An 18,498-nucleotide genomic window follows, 5' to 3' on the forward strand; every position below is an offset into this window, starting at 1 on the left:
CTGTATAATAAAATTGGCCGGGCACGGTAGCGCACAGTTGTAATTCCAGCATCTGCGCTTGGCCAGATACTGTTCTCTGTGGCAGGAAATAGACTCCAAAGACATGGAAGACTTGGGTCTTTTAGGCCAGCACCAGCTTTTGAGCAGATTATCTGTGTACTGGGAACCAGGGCTTATTCAGACAATTCCCGGGAGAGCCTGGGATCAGCACCGGGGAGGTGGTATTTGTGCTGGTATCTGGGATGCTTCTGGGATGTGCTTTCCCTTCCCTCCTGCGGTACAGGAGTTCCTGCGTCATCACTCACTCTGGCAGCTTCTCTCCATCCAGCAGGCTGCAGCCACTCCTGCTCCAAGGAGATCTGAAACTCAGCCTGAGTGGGGAGGGGCCTCTTACAAGAGTTCCTTTTCTGCCGGGCATGGTGGCTCATGCCTGTAATCCCAGCACTTTGGGAGGCCAAGGCGGGCGGATCACCAGAGGTCGGGAGTTTGAGACCAGCCTGACCAACATGGAGAAACCTTGTCTCTACTAAAAATGCAAATATACTGGAATGTGGTGGTGCACGCCTGTAATCCCAGCTACTTGGGAGGCTGAGGCAGGAGAATCACTTGAACCCGGGAGGTGAAGTTGTGGTGAGTTGAGATTGTACCATTGCACTCCAGCATGGGCAACAAGAGCGAACTCCATCTAAAAAAAAAAAAAAGAAAGAAAAAGAAAAAAAAAAAAGAGTTCCTTTTCTGAGGACTCTCCCTCTTCCCTAGAGGTAGTAGCATTTTCCATTCCTGTATTTATTAGCATAGTAGTTAACCACGTTTTACTAGTTTGTGTAATGCTTTATTATACATTTTTCCTCCTCAGGCCTGACATGGTGGTGCCATGTAATTCCAGCACTTTGGGAGGCTGAGGCAGGGAGTTTGAGAACAGCCTGGGCAATATAATGAGATCCCATCTCTAAAGAAAAAAAAAATTAGCCAAGTACATTACTGCATGCCTGTAGTCCCAGGTACTCAGGAGGCTGAGGCAGGAGGCTCACTTGAGCCCAGGAGTTTGAGGCTGCAGTGAGCTATCATCATGCCATTGTGCTGCAGCCTGGGTGACAGAGCAAGACCCTGTCTTTAAAAAAACAACAAAAAAACAGAATCCCTGTTAAAATCACTGGTGTGGTTTTTGTCTCTTGATTGTGCTCTGACTGATACGGAATTGGTACCAGGAGACAGACCCTCAAAGATAAGATTTGGGGATTGGTTTGGTTATGACTTGGATTTGAGCTCTGTGTGGAGCCCCTCACAATAGGAAACGTGGGCTCAGTAATCCATGCTGTGTGGAGGTCTCACAGTTCACCAGACTGTCCCCTGTGGTTGATTGTGATGGTGATGAGCATGGTGACATGGTGACATGGGACCGGGTCTTCCTGGAGCAGTTATAGAAAGAAACAACAATATCAGCTCCTTTTTTTTTTTTTTTTTTTTTGAGACAGAGTCTCGCTCTTTCACCCAGGTTGGAGTGCACTGGCACGATCTCAGCTCACTGCAACCTCTGCCTCCTGGGTTCAAGCGATTCTTCTGCCTTAGTTTCCCAAGTAGCTGAGAGTACAGGTGCCCATCACCATGCCTGGCTAATTTTTTTATTTTTAGTAGAGATGGGGTTTCACCATGTTGGCCAGACTGGTCTTGAACTCCCATCCTCAAATGATCTGCCCACCTTGGCCTCCCAAAGTGCTGGGATTACAGGCGTGAGCCCCCGTGCTCAGCCTAATCTCAGCTCCTTTCATCCTCAGCTCAGCACACCAGGTGAGAACCAGGAAACATCCATGGTTTAACAGAGTCATTTCTTATAGTCACAGCACTGATACTGCAGAAAATCCGTTTTCACCACGTTTACTTATGGGGGACTGAGAGTGACAGTGTCAGTTTCTCGTGTGAAGGTTAGGGGTGGTGTCTGTCTTTTGTCCGGATTGACTAAGATAGTATCTAATGACATTAGATGTTGAAGCCACCCAGCAAAGGACCCAGTGGTCGGCCTGGCAGAGATTAGAGGATTGATATCCAGTGTTGGCAAAAGGTACTCTTAGACACCATTGGCGGGAGTGTGCATTTTCACAGATTTCCCATCAAAAAGTGCATATGTGATTCTCCCTCTAGCATCTGTCTCCCGGAAATGCACCCACAGATGAGTAAGTTTATGCACAGAAGTCTTTGCTGCAGCTTTGAGTACACAATTGAAATTGGAAACAACCGAAATGTGCTTTAGTCGGGAATTTGACAGACAAATTATGGTACATTCATGCAGTGACTTCCTATGTGGCCATTAAAAAGAATGAAGTAGGCCGGACGTGGTGGCTCACGCCTGTAATCCCAGCACTTTGGGAGGCCAAGGCGGGTGGATCACTTGAGGTCAGGAGTTCAAGACCAGCCTGGTCAACATGATGAAACCTTGTCTCTACTAAAAATACAAAAATTAGCTGGGCTTGACGGTGCATGCCTGTAGTCCCAGCTACTCGAGAGGCTGAGGCAGGAGAATTGCTCGAACCCAGGACCATAGGTTGCCTTGAGCCAAGGTCGCGCCACTGCAGTCCAGCCTGGGCAACACAGTGAGACTCCGTCTTAGAAAAATAATAATAAAAAAAAATGAAGTAGATCTATGTGCACAGATCTGCAAATGTCTTTCAGATGCATTAAGTGATGACAGTAGAATGGAGAATTAAAGTTCCATTTTTGTTTTTTAAAATTAAAAAAATTTATATAGAGAGACAAGGGTCTAGAAGGATATATTCCATTTAAATTGTTAATGGTAGCAACTGATGCCTTCTCTGGAGACTTGAATGAATGAATAATTAATGTTATCTTTAGAAAGTGGGATGGTTGGCTGGACGCGGTGGCTGAAGCCTGTAATCCCAGCACTTCGGGAAGCTGAGACGGGCGGATCACGAGGTCAGGAGATCGAGACCATCCTGGCTAACACGGTGAAACCCCGTCTCTACTAAAAATACAAAAAACTAGCCGGGCGAGGTGGCGGGCGCCTGTAGTCCCAGCTACTCGGGAGGCTGAGGCAGGAGAATGGCGTAAACCTGGGAGGCGGAGCTTGCAGTGAGCTGAGATCCGGCCATTGCACTCCAGCCTGGGCGACAGAGTGAGACATCGTCTCAAAAAAAAAAAAGAAAGTGGGATGGTTAAGCCAGGTGCGGTGACTCATGCCTGTAATCCTAGCACTTTAGGAGGCCAAGGCGGGCAGATCATGAGGTCAGGAGTTCGAGACCAGCCTAACCAACATGATGAAACTCTTGTCGCTACTAAAAATACAAAAATTAGCTGGGCACGGTGGCATTTGCCTGTAATCTCAGCTACTCAGGAGGCTGAGGCAGAAGAATCACTTGAACCTGGGAGGTGGAGGTTGCAGTGAGCTGAGATTGTGCCATTGCACTCCAGCCTGGGTGACAGAACGACTCTGTCTTAAAAAAAAAAAAAAAAAAAAAGAAAATGGGATGACTGGGGACTTTATTTTGTGTTTTTGTATTGTTTGACTTTTTTTATTACAGTCGTCTATAACATAATCAGAAAAGTAATCTTGTAAAGTGTCTCATAATTAACATTTTCTACCTACAGTAAAACAATGTTTGCAGAAATGGAAATCGTTGGTCAGTTTAACCTGGGATTTATAATAACCAAACTGAACGAGGATATCTTCATAGTGGACCAGCATGCCACGGATGAGAAATACAATTTTGAGATGCTGCAACAGCACACCGTGCTCCAGGGACAGAGGCTTATTGCGTAAGTTTTTTTTAGTGTTGATTCCCAAACTCCCCCTCAAATTTAAGATCTAACAGAGGCCGAGGCAAGAGGATCGCAAGAGACCGGCAGTTTGAGACCAGCCTGGGCAACATAGCAAGACCTCATATCTACTAAAAAAGGAAGAGATCTAGGAAGGAGGGGTGTAAAAAATAAAAAAGATCGAACTGGCCGGGTGCAGTGCCTCACACCTGTAATCCCAGCCCTTTGGGAGGCTGAGGCAGGTGGATCACCTGAGGTCAGGAGTTCAAGAGCAGCCTGGCCAACATGGTGAAACCCCACCACTACTAAAAATACAAAAAGGCCAGGCGCGGTGGCTCACGCCTGTAATCCCAGCACTTTGGGAGGCTGAGGCGGATGGATCACTTCAGGTCCGGAGTTCGAAACCAGCTTGACCAACGTGGCGAGACGCTGTCTGTAGTAAAAATACAAAATTAGCCGGGCATGGTGGTGGGCACCTGTAATCCCAGCTACTTGGGAGGCTGAGGCAGGAAAATCGCTTGAACCCGGGAGATGGAGGTTGTGGTGAGCTGAGTTCGCGCCATTGCACTCCAGCCTGGGCAGCAAGAGTGAAACTCCATCTCAAAACAAAACAAAAAAAATGATAAAAAGTAAAAATACAAAAAATTAGCCAGGCATGGCAGTGCACACCTGTAATTCCAGATAGGAGGCTGAGGTAGCAGAATCGCTTGAACCTGGGAGATAGACGTTGCAGTGAGCCGAGATCCACCACTGCACTCCAGCCTGGGTGACACAGTGAGACTCCATCTCAAAAAAGAAAAAAAGAGATCTAGTTTATATATGTGTCTGTATGTATATATGTATTTTTCCATAAGTATTCGTATAGCAGATTTTTCTACTTTTTACATAATAATAGTGATATTACCATTTATTGAATGCCTAGTGTCTGCCAGGCACTGTTGAAATAATGTATGTGTATTAGTTCATTTAATCCTCAGAAACCAATGAGGTTGCTACTGTTACCATCACCATTCCACAAGTGATAAAACTGAGGCACACAGAGAGGCTGAGTAACCTGCCCAAGTTCACACAGTTAACATGTTCTCTAAGTATCAGACCTTTTTGGCTATTAAAAATGTTGATCTTCTTATAAAAAAAAAAAAAAAAAATGTTGATCACTGGTTAGCCAGAAGCTCCTTTTGATGAGGGCAGTTTATAGTACCGAGTATTAGTATGGATAGTGTATGGAATGTGTGTGTTCCGAAAGACAGCCTGTGCGCCAGTCTTGATTTACAGTAGAGTAATCAGAAGTCAGATGGTCGCTGCAGGTTGAGTGCAGGGGTACACACCTATAATCCCAGAGTTTTGGAAGGCTGAGGCAGGCAGATCTCTTGAGCTTAGGAGTTTGAGACCAGCCTGGGCATCATGGTGAAACCTTGTCACTACAACAAATATAAAAAATTAGCCAGACTTGATGGTGTGTGCCTGTGGTCCCAGCTATTCAGGAGGCTGAGGTGGGAGGATCATTTGAGCCCAGGAGATTGAGGCTGCCATGATTGTGCCACTGCACAGCACTCCAGCCTGGGAGACAGAGTGAGACAGTGAGACCCTGTCTTACAAACAAATAAATAAAATATAAACATGCCACTGCGTAGCACTCCGGCCTGGGAGACAGAGTGAGACAGTGAGACCCTGTCTTACAAACAAATAAATAAAATATAAACATGCCACTGCATAGCACTCCGGCCTGGGAGACAGTGAGACAGTGAGACCCTGTCTCACAAATAAATAAAATAAAATATAAACATTAGTTTAAGATAGTCACTGCAGAATTTGGTATTTCTCTTTCCTCGGCCGAACTGGGATGTTTTACCCTGATCACTTTACAAAGGCCAGGTGTGATAGTATATCGTGTAAAACCAAAGTCTTATCTTGAGCAAAGTTGTAAGAAGAGGTCATGGATTTTCGTGCGGGAAATTAAACCACGCAGAGAAGTAAACTCAGATCCCAACGAGTAGATCCCACATGGAGAAATGTATCACTGAACAGCTGGAGAAACCTATCTAGCTTACTGAGTACTCTCCTATGGAATGCATGAATTGTTTTTATTCTCAGTAGGAGGCAATAGTAATAATAAAGACATTTAGGAGGCCGGGCGCGGTGGCTCAAGCCTGTAATCCCAGCACTTTGGGAGGCCGAGACTAGGCGGATCACGAGGTCAGGAGATCGAGACCATCCTGGCTAACCCAGTGAAACCCCATCTCTACTAAAAAATACAAAAAATCTAGCCGGGCGAGGTGGCGGGCGCCTGTAGTCCCAGCTACTCGGGAGGCTGAGGCAGGAGAATGGCGTGAACCCGGGAGGCAGAGCTTGCAGTGAGCTGAGATCCGGCCACTGCACTCCAGCCTGGGCGACAGAGCGAGACTCCGTCTCAAAAAATAAAAATAAAAATAAAAATAAAATAAAGACATTTAGTAAGCTACTTTATAATCCTGAGGTATCCCTTTCCTGTTCCTCTTAATGGAGGTTTTTCTTCTCTTTTCTTTTCTTTTTTTTTTTTTTTTTTGGAGACAGAGTTTCTCTCCTTTGCCCAGGCTGGAGTGCAGTGGCGTGATCTCGGCTCACTGCAACCTCTGCCTCCTGGTTCAAGTGATTCTTGTGTCTCAGCCTCCCGAGCAGCTGGGACTACAGGCGCCCGCCTGCCACACCTGGCTAATTTTTGTATTTTTAGTAGAGAGGGGGTTTTGCCATGTTGATCAGGCTAGTCTCGAACTCCTGACCTCAGGTGATCCTCCCGCCTCAGCCTCCCAAAGTGCTGGGATTACAGGCAGGGGCCACCGTGCCCAGCTGAGGTCTTGTATTTTTTAGCCATTCTGCAAAGATAACCTCTCGTCTGTGACATCTCAAGTTGGCCCAGGTAATCACAGAACACTTTGGGTCCCAGATGGACCACACTTCAAGATTAAAGGATAAAGGCCCAGTTCCACCCTACCCTGCCAGCGCCTGCGTAGGGTGGCCCCGTTGACCTCTGTAGCTTTTCCCGTTCCTCTTCCTCTCGTTCCCTGTACTGGAGCCTCTCTGGCTGTCTTTCTTTTTCCCTTGGCAGGCCTGATGAATCCGTGTGGCCACTAAGCAGAATGAAGGATGTCTTTATGTGTGGCTCTGCAAACATCAGCCGTCCATCCCGGGGCTTGGCACACATTGTCGTCTCTGCCTAGAGTACTTGTCCTGCCCCCTGCACCCACTTCTCCCCCATTACCTGATTAACTCTCTCTTCTCCGCAGACTCAGCTCAAAGGTCACTTCCTGACCCCGGGTGAAGTCTCACTTATGACACTGGGTGCTTTTTCTTCCTGACCTTCCTGTCGTTTGTCATCATTATTGACTTGCATGAGTATCTGCTCAACGTCTTTCTTCCCCAGTAATCTGTTAGCTCCAGGACCACGCCTGTGTTTGCTCACTGGCTGTCTCCTGCCTTTAGCAGTGTTTGTCTTATCCAGCACTCAGGACTGGATGCAGTGGCTCACACTTGTAATCCCAGCACTTTCAGAGGCCGAGGTGAGAAGGTGAGAGGATCGCTTGAGCCCAGGAGTCTGAGACCAGCCTAGGCAACATAATGAGACCCTGTCTCTATCTTTGAAACAATAACAAAAAGTTAAAAAAAAAAAAAAGCACTCACTAACTCCAGGAGAAGGATGGAGATATAATACAGGCAGAGGATGGAACAGGATAGCAAAATAAATTCTGTCTGTTCATTCTGTTTACAAATGCTGGCCATGACCTAACCCAGTGTTTCAAATTCTCTATTAGAAGGAGGAAATATAGCATTTTTGTGATATTGTTATCCTTAAGGAAAGGATTCAGAAAAAGTTGGAGTCATTGGGGTGGCAGACTGAGGAAAAGGCAAACTACTTTCATAGCTACTTTAACTTTTCTTTTTTTTTTTTTGAGACAGAGTCTTGCCCTGTTGCCCGGGCTGGAGTGCAGTGATGCGATCTCAGCTCACTGCAACCTCCGCCTCCTGGGTTCAAGCAATTCTAGTGCCTCAGCCTCCCTAGTAGCTGCCAAGTAGCTGGGATTACAGGCATGAGCCACCACTTCCAGCTCATTTTTGTTTTTGTGGGGTTTTTTTTTTTTTTGGAGATAGTCTTGTCGTGTCTCCCAGGCTGGAGTGCAGTGGCGTGATCTTGGCTCACTGCAACCTCTGCCTCCTGGGTTCCAACGAATCTCCTGCCTAAGCCTCCCAAGTAGCTGGGACTACAGGCACACGCCACCGTGCCTGGCCTAATTTTTATATTTTTAGTAGAGAGAGGGTTTCACCATGTTGACCAGGGTGGTCTCAAACTCCTGGCCTCAAGAGATCTGCCTGCCTTGGCCTCCTAAAGTGCTGAGATTACAGGCATGAGCCACTGCACCTGGCCTGTAGTTACTTTAACTTCTAAAAAGAACTTTAAGAAAGAGAAAATTAAAAGGAACTTCTCAGGAAGTTTTATGACACTTAGCTGAATAGTGTTGTTATTCATGTTGTTATTTTGACATGAATTCAAAATACAGTATTGTTGTTTTCATTTCATTTCTGCTGTAAAGCTAAATGTTTGGCTTCAGGATGTGGTTTGAATCATTTTTGTGTTTTTCAGACCTCAGACTCTCAACTTAACTGCTGTTAATGAAGCTGTTCTGATAGAAAATCTGGAAATATTTAGAAAGAATGGCTTTGATTTTGTTATTGATGAAAATGGTAAGTTATTAATTAGAACCATAGCGGCTGGGTGTGTGGTGACTCAAGCCTGTAATCCCAGCACTCTGGGAGGCCAAGGTGGGCAGATCGCCTGAGGTCAGGAGTTCAAGACCAGCCTGGCCAGCATGGTGAAACCCCATCTCTCCTGAAAATAGAAAAATTAGCCGGGTGTGGTGGTGGGCGCCTGTCATCCCAGCTACTCAGGAGGCTGAGGTGGGAGAATTGCTTGAACCCAGGAGACAAGGGTTGCAGTGAGCCAAGATCATGTCACTGCACTCCAGCCTGGGTGACAAGAGTGAAGCTCTGTTTCAAAAAAAAAAAAAAAAATTAGAACTATAGATTCTTGTCTTTTTAGAGCTGGGAATAATCTTTCAGTTCATACAGACCAGTTTTTTTATTTTATAAAAGATGAAAAAGCCTCCCCCAAAAAGCATTTTGTGAGACTGCCCTCTCTCTTTCAGATGTTCATTCTTTTTTTTTTTTTCTTTGAGATGAAATCTTGATCTTGGCTCACTGCAGGCTCCACCTCCCGGGTTCACACCATTCTCCTGCCTCAACCTCCTGAGTAGCTGGGACTACAGGCCTGGCTAATTTTTTCTATTTTTTACTAGAGACGGGGTTTCACCGTGTTAGCCAGGATGGTCTCGATCTCCTGACCTCATGATTCGCCCGCCTCGGCCTCCCAAAGTGCTGGGATTACAGGCGTGAGCCACCGCGCCCGGCTTCAGATGTTCACTCTAAGTAGCTTTCAAGTGAAACGTGTTTCTCAAGTCATGGGTTTTTCTCAAAATTGTATTCTTTTAGCTCCAGTCACTGAAAGGGCTAAATTGATTTCCTTGCCAACAGTAAAAACTGGACCTTCGGACCCCAGGACATCGACGAACTGATCTTTATGCTAAGTGACAGCCCTGGAGTCATGTGCCGGCCGTCCAGAGTCAAGCAGATGTTTGCCTCCAGAGCCTGTTGGAAGTCGGTAAGGAAAGAAAGCCCGGCTGTCAGCAGCTGCTCAAGCTTGCGGTCTGAGGAAGGTCTCAGCCCAGCTCCTGAGTTGGTCAAGGTTGTTAAACGCCTTTGTGATGGCCAGGGGTCATTTTACACAGAGCTACGTGGAACAGCATAGCTGAGCATCTATGTAGTCTGCGTTCTCTGGGACCTTGAACTCACAATTATTGCTCTTTTGTTACCTCAGTTAAATAGTATTCCTGGCCAGGCGCGGTGGCTCACGCCTCTAATCCCAGCACTTTGGGAGGCCGAGGCGGGAGGATCACGAGTTCAGGAGATCGAGACCATCCTGGTTAACACAGTGAAACCCCGTCTCTACCAAAAAATACAAAAAAATTAGCCAGGCATGGTGGTGGCCACCTGTAGTCCCAGCTACTTGGGAGGCTGAGGCAGGAGAATGGTGAGAACCTGGGAGGCGGAGCTTGCAGTGAGCTGAGTTCACACCACTGCACTCCAACCTGGGCGACAGAGTGAGACTCCATCTCAAAGAAAAAAAAAAAATAGTTTTTTTTTTTTTTTTTTGGATGGGATCTCCCTCTGTCTCCCAGGCTGGAGTTTAGTGGTGCAATCACAGGTCACTGCAGCCTTGACCTCCCAGGCTGAAGCGATCCTCCTGCCTCTGTCTTCCGAGTAGTTGTGACTACAGGCACGTACCACCATGCCCAGCTAATGTTTAAATTGTCTGTAGAAACATGGTCTCCTTTTGCCCCTTGCCTCAGCCTCCCAAAGTGCTGAAATTACAGGCATGAGCCACCGTGCCTGGCCAGTATTCTATCTGAGCTTTCGTTGACTCCAGCACAGTTAGTGGTTGAGGCACCTTGTTCGTCTGTGGACCTTATGGGTCCTAACAACACTGGTAGATAAAGGTTTGCTGCTGCCAGGACTCGGTGACATTAGACAAGGTTCTGCAGAGTCATCGAGGCAGCGGGTGCTTCACGGGGTGCTGTGGTTGTCATTGCACGTGGCACCACTACCGCTGCTCCGGTTGGTATTGGAAGGTGGCAGCAGGGGCTACGCCTGCAGTGGGGATTAGCCTGATGTCCAAGAAAAGTGACTCTATCAGCCGGCCATTGGGAAAGGCCAGGATGCCATTCCTTATTCAGCAGATGCTCCTTGAGCCCCTGCTGTGGGGCCTGCCCTGCTCCAGGTGCTGGGGACACAGGGGTAACAAGGCGGCTGCAGCCCCGCTCCTGTGGAGCGGACAGTGGGGAGAAACAGACATCACCACAAATAAACGACACCCATTAGATGCCAGTGAGCACAGCCAAGAGAGTCAAACAGCGCTTTTGTTTTTGAGACAGAGTCTTGCTCTGCTACCAGGCTGGAGTGCGGTGGCGTGATCTCAGCTCACTGCAACCTCCACCTCCCGGGTTCAAGCGATTCGCCTGCCTCAGCCTCCCGAGTAGCTGGGACTACAGGCACGTGCCACCACACCTGGCTAATTTTTATATTTTTAACAGAGACTGGGTTTCATCATGTTGGTCAGGCTGGTCTCGATCTCCTGACCTCGTGATCCGCCCACCTAGGCCTCCCAAAGCGCTGGGATTACAGGTGTGAGCCACCACGCCCAGCCTAAAACAGCATTTTGGGAAAGGAAATGACTACAGAAAAACATGGTGACCAGGTGAGATGGTGGTCAGGGAACAGCATCTGGGCAGGTGGCATCTCAGCTGCCATCTAAAAGGTGGGGAAGTTAAAAGATTAACCAGGCATGGTGGCGGGTGCCTGTAGTCAGCAGCTACTCAGGAGGCTGAGGTGGGAGGATCACTTGAGCCGGGGAGGTCGAGGTTGCAGTGAGCCAAGATCATGCAACTGCACTCCAGCCTGGGTGACAAAGTAAGACCTTGTCTCAAAAAAAAAAAAGTAGGCTGGAGCCCTCTTGGGTAAGAACTTTCCAAGTGGAGGAAGTAGCAAGACTGAAGCCAGAGGCCGATTGTGTCCCTGGAGAGGGGAAGGGAGTGAGCAGAGCGGCGACCAGAGGACAGCCACGTGGAGTATTGCCGGTCATGCCTAGACCCTGGGGGTCTGTGCTGTGTGTGGCGGGAGCCACTGGAGAGAACAGACTAGGAGTCCCATGATTGCAGCTTCTGGAGAGAGAACAGACTGGAAGGGGTGCCTTGACTGCGACAGCTGGGGAGAGCGACAGCTGGAGGCCACATGGGGAGTGGGTGGGATGGAGCCTGCTGTGGGGGCATCAGGGGTAACAGCCATGAGATTAGATGAAATGACTCAAAGGCAGAGTTTAATTAGAAGAGGACCCACAGTCTGAGTTCTAGCCACAGTGTTTCTTTGATAAAGACCTAATATGGGCTGGGCGTGGTGACTCACCTGTATTCCCAGCACTTTGGAAGGCGGAAGTGGGTTGATTACCTGGGGTCAGGAATTTGAAACCAGCCTGGCCAACATGGTGAAACCCCACCCCAACTAAAAGTACAAAAATTAGCTGGGCATGGTGGCGGGTGCCTGTAATCCCAGCTACTCGGGCGGCGGAAGTGGGAGAATTGCTTGAATCATGGAGGTGGAGGTGCGGTGAGCTGAGATCGCACCATTGCACTCCAGCCTGGGCAACAGAGTCTCCCCCCGACCCCCGCCTCGCCAAAAAGAAAGACCTAATGTAGACCTTCCAGTCTTGGCGTCTGTGAGTGAGAGTATGGAGCTGAGCTCATAGCTGGTCAGTTTTGACGTCCTGAGTCTTCAGTGTGACTCAGGGGCCCGGGGAACCACAGGCTGCCCCTTCCCTCCCGCCCTGGCCTACTCCTCCGTCTCCGGTGTTGTCACTGCCTGCCCACGAGGCCCCTGCTCTGAGCCCTGCCCACCCTTCCAGCCCCATCTCCTCCCTACCACGCTTCCAGCCATGTAGCCGCCTTCCAGTTCCACACTCGCCCAGTCTCCTCCCCACCTTACACCCTTTCTCCCTACCCTCCTCTCTACCTGGGTTTGTCACCTTCACCCTTCACCCCCTCCCCACACCGGAGCAGGCCCCTCTCCTGGGCGCCATCTGTCTTGGTTCTCTGTTGACTTGTTGATTATCTGTCCTCCTCCGACCTGGTGGAACCCTGCTGTCACTGCTGTCGCCGCTTTCCGACTGTGCTTGGCACATGGCGAGCCCTCAGGGTGCCGCAGGAAGAAGGGAGGCGACAGAGGGCTTCAGGCTTGTCTCCTCTCCTTCCTGTCAGAGGACCCATGGCAGGGAGGCAGCAGGGCCAGGGCTGGAGTGCCCTGCCAGGGCAGCAGGGTGGAGCTCAACAGAGGGGGAGTGATGCCTGCATCCACTGGGGGAGAGGGTCCCAGGAGTGCCACAGCCCCGAGGAAGGTGTTTGCTTGATGGACCTGTGCAAGAGGAAGGGAGTAGCAGTGCAGCTGAGGTGAGGAAGGGAGGCATTCGTGCTTGGAGGTAGGGGAGCAGGCACAGCCCAGAGAGGGCCAAGTCAGGGACAGATGGGGGCTTTTATTCAGGTGAGGGGGAAGCTGTGGAGCAGAACGACATGACCTGACCGCGCTTTAGACGTAATCACTGGCTGCTGAGTGGAGAGCGGCTTGGAGGGCTTGCAGTGGGGCGGGGAGGCCAGCCAGGAGGCTGCTGCACCTGCCAGGGTGAGAGGGCAGGGTGGCCGCTGAGAGTGGCTGCGTTCGGGACAGGTGTGGTCGCGTCTGGAGTGGAGGCGGTGCCACCTTGAAGCAGCCACAAGAGGCCTGATGTCACAGAAAGGTGGAGGGCTGAGATCTAGAACCTCGGCTTCTCTGAGGGCAGGTTTTTCAGGGAAGGTGGTTTTTGAGCTGTAATCTTGTCCAGTCTCATTTTAGAGAACAGTGCTTCTGAAGAGCTGCCATTCTGATGTCAAAAAAAATGATTAAAATGTTGAACCATTGTGTCTCGTCCTCAGGTGATGATTGGAACTGCTCTTAACACAAGCGAGATGAAGAAACTGATCACCCACATGGGGGAGATGGACCACCCCTGGAACTGTCCCCATGGAAGGCCAACCATGAGACACATTGCCAACCTGGGTGTCATTTCGCAGAACTGACAGTAGTCGCTGTATGGAATCATCGGTTTTATTGCAGATTTTTATGTTTTGAAAGACAGGGTCTTCACTCACCTTTTTTGTTTTCAAATGAACCTGCTACTTAAAAAAAATACACATCAGACCCGTTTAAAAGTGATCTTGAGAACCTTTTCAAACCAGATGGAGCGCTACTTGCAAAATTGTTTTTTTCTCTGTGTTTGCATGCACTCGTGTGTGTGTGTGTGTGTGTGTGTGTGTCCAGGCAGGAACATATTTTATAAAAATAAGAACACTTGGGCCGGGCGTGGTGGCTCATGCCTGTGATCCCAGCACTTTGGGAGGCTGAAGCAGGTGGATCACCTGAGGTCGGGAGTTCAAGACCAGCCTGACCAACATGGAGAAACCCCGCCTCTACTAAAAATGCAAAATTAGCCAGGCGTGGTGGCACATGCCTGTAATCCCAGCTACTCGGGAGGCTGAGGCAGGAGAATCTCCTGAACCAGGGAGACGGAGGTTGTAGTGAGCCGAGATCGTACCATTGTACTCCACCCTGGGGGATACAACAAGACTCCGTCTCAAAACAAAACAAAACAAACCACTGTGGAAGTCACTCAGCCCTCTGCTCTGGCTGGACATAGTTTAGTCTATAACTTTCAACCCTTAATAATTAAATTCATCTTTAATTTCATAAATTTAAAATTAGGGTCCTTTTGGGTTAGTGATTCTCAGTCCTGATTCCCATTAAATTTTTAAACAAGGGGGATTTTCTGCCCGACTGGAAGAAAATGACTGGATGGGACAGGGGTCACTATTTTTAAACATTCCTCTGTGCGGCCAAGGTAGCAAAGTGCTGTCCTCGCAGGGGAACAAAAAGAGTTTGATTTTCCCATAATTTGATGCTGTGATTTGGTTTCCTCAGGGTGTGAACTGTAGAACATTCCAGTTACTGGCCTTGAGTGGTTCTGGGAATATAAGAATCCCTGTCTGTCTTTTCAAGTAGTTTTCTAGGAACCTTGTCCTGTTTGAACTGGGCTGAAAATGGAAGTAAAGATGTCCTCTTGGGGGCCCAGTGAGGACGGATGTGACTCCCCCTGCTGCCCCACCCCTTCCCCAGACTGGGCTTCAAGGAAGAGAGGGATCCCCTTCCTGCTTCAGAATCCCTTGGATGGAGGAGGCAGTACAGTAGTAACTGTGCCGTCGTGTCTGGCACTGTGCTGGCGTCTGCGGGATCGCACTTATGAACTCTGCAGACTGGCAGCTGTGGCAGGATAACAGCCCCCAAGACAGCTGTGTCCTAATCCCCAGAACCTGTGACCAGGCTGCCTCACATGGCAGAAGGGACTCGGCAGGAGTGATTGAGTAAAGAATTTTTTTTTCTTCTGTTGCCCAGACTGGAGTACAATAGCATGATCTCAGCTCACTGCAGCCTGTGCCTCCCAGGTTTAAGTGATTCTCCCATCTCAGCCTCCAGAGTAGCTGGGATTACAGGTGCCCACAACCACAGCCGGCTAATTTTTGTATTTTTAGTAGAGACAGGGTTTCACCATGTTGCATGCTGGCCGGGCTGGTCTCGAACTCCTGACCTCAGGTGATCCACCTGCCCCGGCCTCCCAACGTGCTGAGATTACAGGTATGAGCCATATTGCCTGGCTGAGTTAAGGATCTTACAGTAGAGAGATTATCCTGGATTGTCTGGGTGGGCCCAGTTCACTGGGTGAGTCCTTCGAAGGTGGAGACCTTTCCCTGCTGAAGGTGGAGACCTTTCCCTGCTGGCCAGAGAGAGGCGGCCTTGCTGGTTTTGGAGATGGAAGGAGGTACTACTAGTCAAGGATTGCAAGCAGCCTCTGGAACAGGGATTCCAGCACTCGGCCACAGACCAGTAGTGATCCACGGCCTGTTAGGAACCAGGGTGCACAGCAGGTTAGGGGCGGGCAAGCCAGCAAAACTTCATCTGTATTTAGATCCAGTCCCCATGGCTGGTATTGCCACCTGAGCGCCACCTCCTGTCATATCAGCAGTGGGCATTAGATTCTCATAGGAGCACAAACCCTGTTGTGAACTGCACACGCGAGGGATGTAGGTCGCACACTCCTTAAGAGAATCTGGTGCCTGATGATCTGTCACTGTCTCCCGTCACCCCCAGATGGGACCGTCTAGTTGCAGGAAAACAGGCTCCCACTGAGTCTATGATGGTGAGTTGCAGAAGTATTTAATCATATGTTACAATGTAAAAATAATAGAAATAAAGTGCACAGTAAATACAACACGCTTGAATCATCCTGAAACCATCCCCTACCCCCCATCCGTGGAAAAATTGTCTTCTGCGAAACCCGTCTCTGGTGCCAAAAAGGTTGGGGACCGCTTCTGGAAAAGCTGGAAAAGGCAAGGAAACGGACGCTTCCCCGGAGCCTCTGGAAGGAACCAGCACTGTGGGCCTGATTTACAGACTGTAGGATAATAAATTTGTGTTGCTTCAAGCCACTAAATTTATGGTAATTTGTTTACAACAGCAATGGGAAAACTAATGCCTGCGTTATTCCTATTTTATGATGAAGCAGTTAGCAGAGCTGGGAAACCCCTGGCCTTGCTGCCTCCAGCGCCCAGCCTTTCCCCCTGGCCTTCAGGACCAGCAAGGGCGGGACACCTGCTTGGCGCTGGCGCGCGGCCCCTTTAAGAGTGTGCACAGGCCGGGCCAGGTGGCGTCCGCGGTTGCCTGGAGACCAGAGCGGGATCTGGGACGAGGAGAGCCCTGCAACACCTCTCCCGAGCCCGGCGAGGTCTCTGGGCTCCTGGAGCGAGGTGAGCGCCCCAGGCCGCGGTCATGCGGAGCCGGGACAGCGGTGGCAACCGGGTCCTGCTCCTTCCCGGCCGTACTGACGCGGCCTCCCAGGACCCGAGCACGTGCGGGATGGGCGAGGAGGGCCTAGGCCGGGCAGACCAGTGCAGGAAGCCCGTTCTTCCCGCCTCACCGTAGACACGGGAGAGAGATGGCCTCTCCTTAAACCCAGGAGAACAGAGGAAACATTAGGAAACACGCACTGAGAAACGAAATTGGCTTGATTTGTAGTTCACTTATTTGTAGGTCACTGACAGAGGACCGAAAAGCTCGTAGTAAAGGCCCCTCTCAATTTAGAGGTGAGAGCAGCTTGGGCTAGGTGACCCAGGGGCGGCTTCGCTGAGACAGTGGTCGGGGGTGCGAAGGAGCAAGGTAGTGTTTGAAGGAAGAGAGAAAGCTTGGCCGGGCACGGTGGCTTACGCCTGTAATCCCAGCACTTTTGGGAGGCCGAGGCCAGAGGATCACCTGAAGTTAGGAGTTCGAGATTAGCCTGGCCAACATGGTGAACCCCGTCTCTACTGAAAATACAAAAATTAGCCAGGAGTGGTGGCGGGCGCCTGTAATCCCAGCTACTTGGGAGACTAAGGCAGGAGAATAACTTGAACCTGGGAGGCGGAAGTGGCAGTGAGTTGAGATCGCACCACTGCACTCCAGCCTGGGTAACAGAGTGAGACCCTGTCTCAATAAATAAATAATGGAGGAAAAGAGAAGGCTGGAGGTGGGTTCAGCTGGAGGGTGGGGTGGCCAGAGGATGGCATCCAGGAAGAAGAGGGCAAGAAGGGCCCACTGCACTCGTGGGGGCCTACAAAAAGGGACCAGACCTGGCCTTCACCACATGGCTCACTATGCATCCTGCTTGATGGACCAGGGTGCTTTTGGTGGGGCCAGATTAGGAAAGTCGTGAACTATGGCTTTGAAACCCTGCACCGCAGCTCATATGCCAGACAAGCAAAGATATGCGCTGGAAACGGAGCTAGAGCAACCACGCGCTGGAAATACAGCTGAAGCAACGATGAGCTGGAAACGCAACTCCAGCACACCGTTCCTTGCTTGTCTCGCATATGAGAGGCGCTCAATCGATGGCAGTGCTAGAGGGAGTAGGAAACCAATGATTTCAAGTTTGAAAACAGGAAAAGGACGAGATAATCACTCAATTATTGACTTTGCTCTGTATCCTGTACTTAGGGATTTTTGTGTGTGTCATCGATTCAATTCTTATGATACAAGGTACTGTTATTTCTATTTGTGAGGAAGAGGAGATTAAGCAACTTGCTTTAGAACGCAGCACTTGACCGAGCTCAGTGGCTCATGCCTGCAATCCTAGCACTTTGGGAGGAGAAGGTGGGAAGATTGCTTGAGGCCAGGAGTTCGAAACCAGCCTGGGCAAAACGTAGCAAGACCCCCCCGTCTCAAAAAAAAAAAAAAAAAAAAAACCAGCGGGGTGCTGTGGCTCACACTTGTAATCCCAGCACTTTGGGAGGCCAAGGTGGGCAGATCACAAGGTTGGGAGTTTGAGACCAGCCTGACCAACGCAGTGAAACCCCATCTCTACTAAAAATAAAATTAGCTGAGTGTCATGGCAGGCGCCTGTAATCCCAGCTACTCGGGAGGCTGAAGCAGGAGAATCACTTGAACCCAGGAGGTGGAGGTTGCAGTGAACTGAGATCTTGCCACTGCACTCCAGCCTGGATGACAGGGCTAGAATCTCTCTGGAGAAAAAAGAAAGAAAAAAGAAAAACCCAAACACAGAACTGGGCCAGGCGCCCACGCCTGGTGGCTCACGCCTGTAATCCCAGGACTTTGGGAGGCTGAGGTGGGGCGGATCACCAGGTCAGGAAATCGAGACCATCCTGGCTAACACGGTGAAACCCTGTCTGTACTAAAAATACAAAAAAAAAATTAGCTGGGCGTGGTGGCGGGTGACTGTAGTCCCAGCTACTCAGGAGGCTGAGGCAGGAGAATGGCGTGAACCCAGGAGGCGGAGGTTGCAGTGAGCTGAGATCGTGACAGTGCACTCCAGCCTGCGCAAAAAACCACAGAACTGGTAATGGACAATGCAGACCCTGAATCCGGCTCTTGCACACTTTACAATGCTGACCTACGAGGAGAGGGGCATTTTTTTTTTTTTTGAGACAGAGTCTCGCTCTGTCACCCAGGCTGGAGTGCAGT

General features: G+C 49.6%; 1 protein-coding gene across 1 annotated transcript in view; it reads left to right on the plus strand.

Moving 5' to 3' along the window:
* PMS2 (PMS1 homolog 2, mismatch repair system component) overlaps positions 1 to 13,672 on the plus strand; it is a 38,924-nt gene extending 25,252 nt beyond the window's left edge. Inside the window, 5 exon segments of the mRNA XM_033194902.1 lie at positions 3,601 to 3,768; positions 8,384 to 8,484; positions 9,289 to 9,327; positions 9,330 to 9,457; positions 13,371 to 13,672. Of these exon segments, the coding sequence (XP_033050793.1) occupies positions 3,601 to 3,768; positions 8,384 to 8,484; positions 9,289 to 9,327; positions 9,330 to 9,457; positions 13,371 to 13,514 (580 nt within the window). The 3' untranslated portion in view covers positions 13,515 to 13,672.
* Positions 13,673 to 18,498: the final 4,826 nt, after the last annotated feature.

Source organism: Trachypithecus francoisi, unplaced genomic scaffold, assembly GCF_009764315.1.
Source record: "Trachypithecus francoisi isolate TF-2019V2 unplaced genomic scaffold, Tfra_2.0 Lachesis_group4, whole genome shotgun sequence".
NCBI lineage: Eukaryota > Metazoa > Chordata > Mammalia > Primates > Cercopithecidae > Trachypithecus > Trachypithecus francoisi.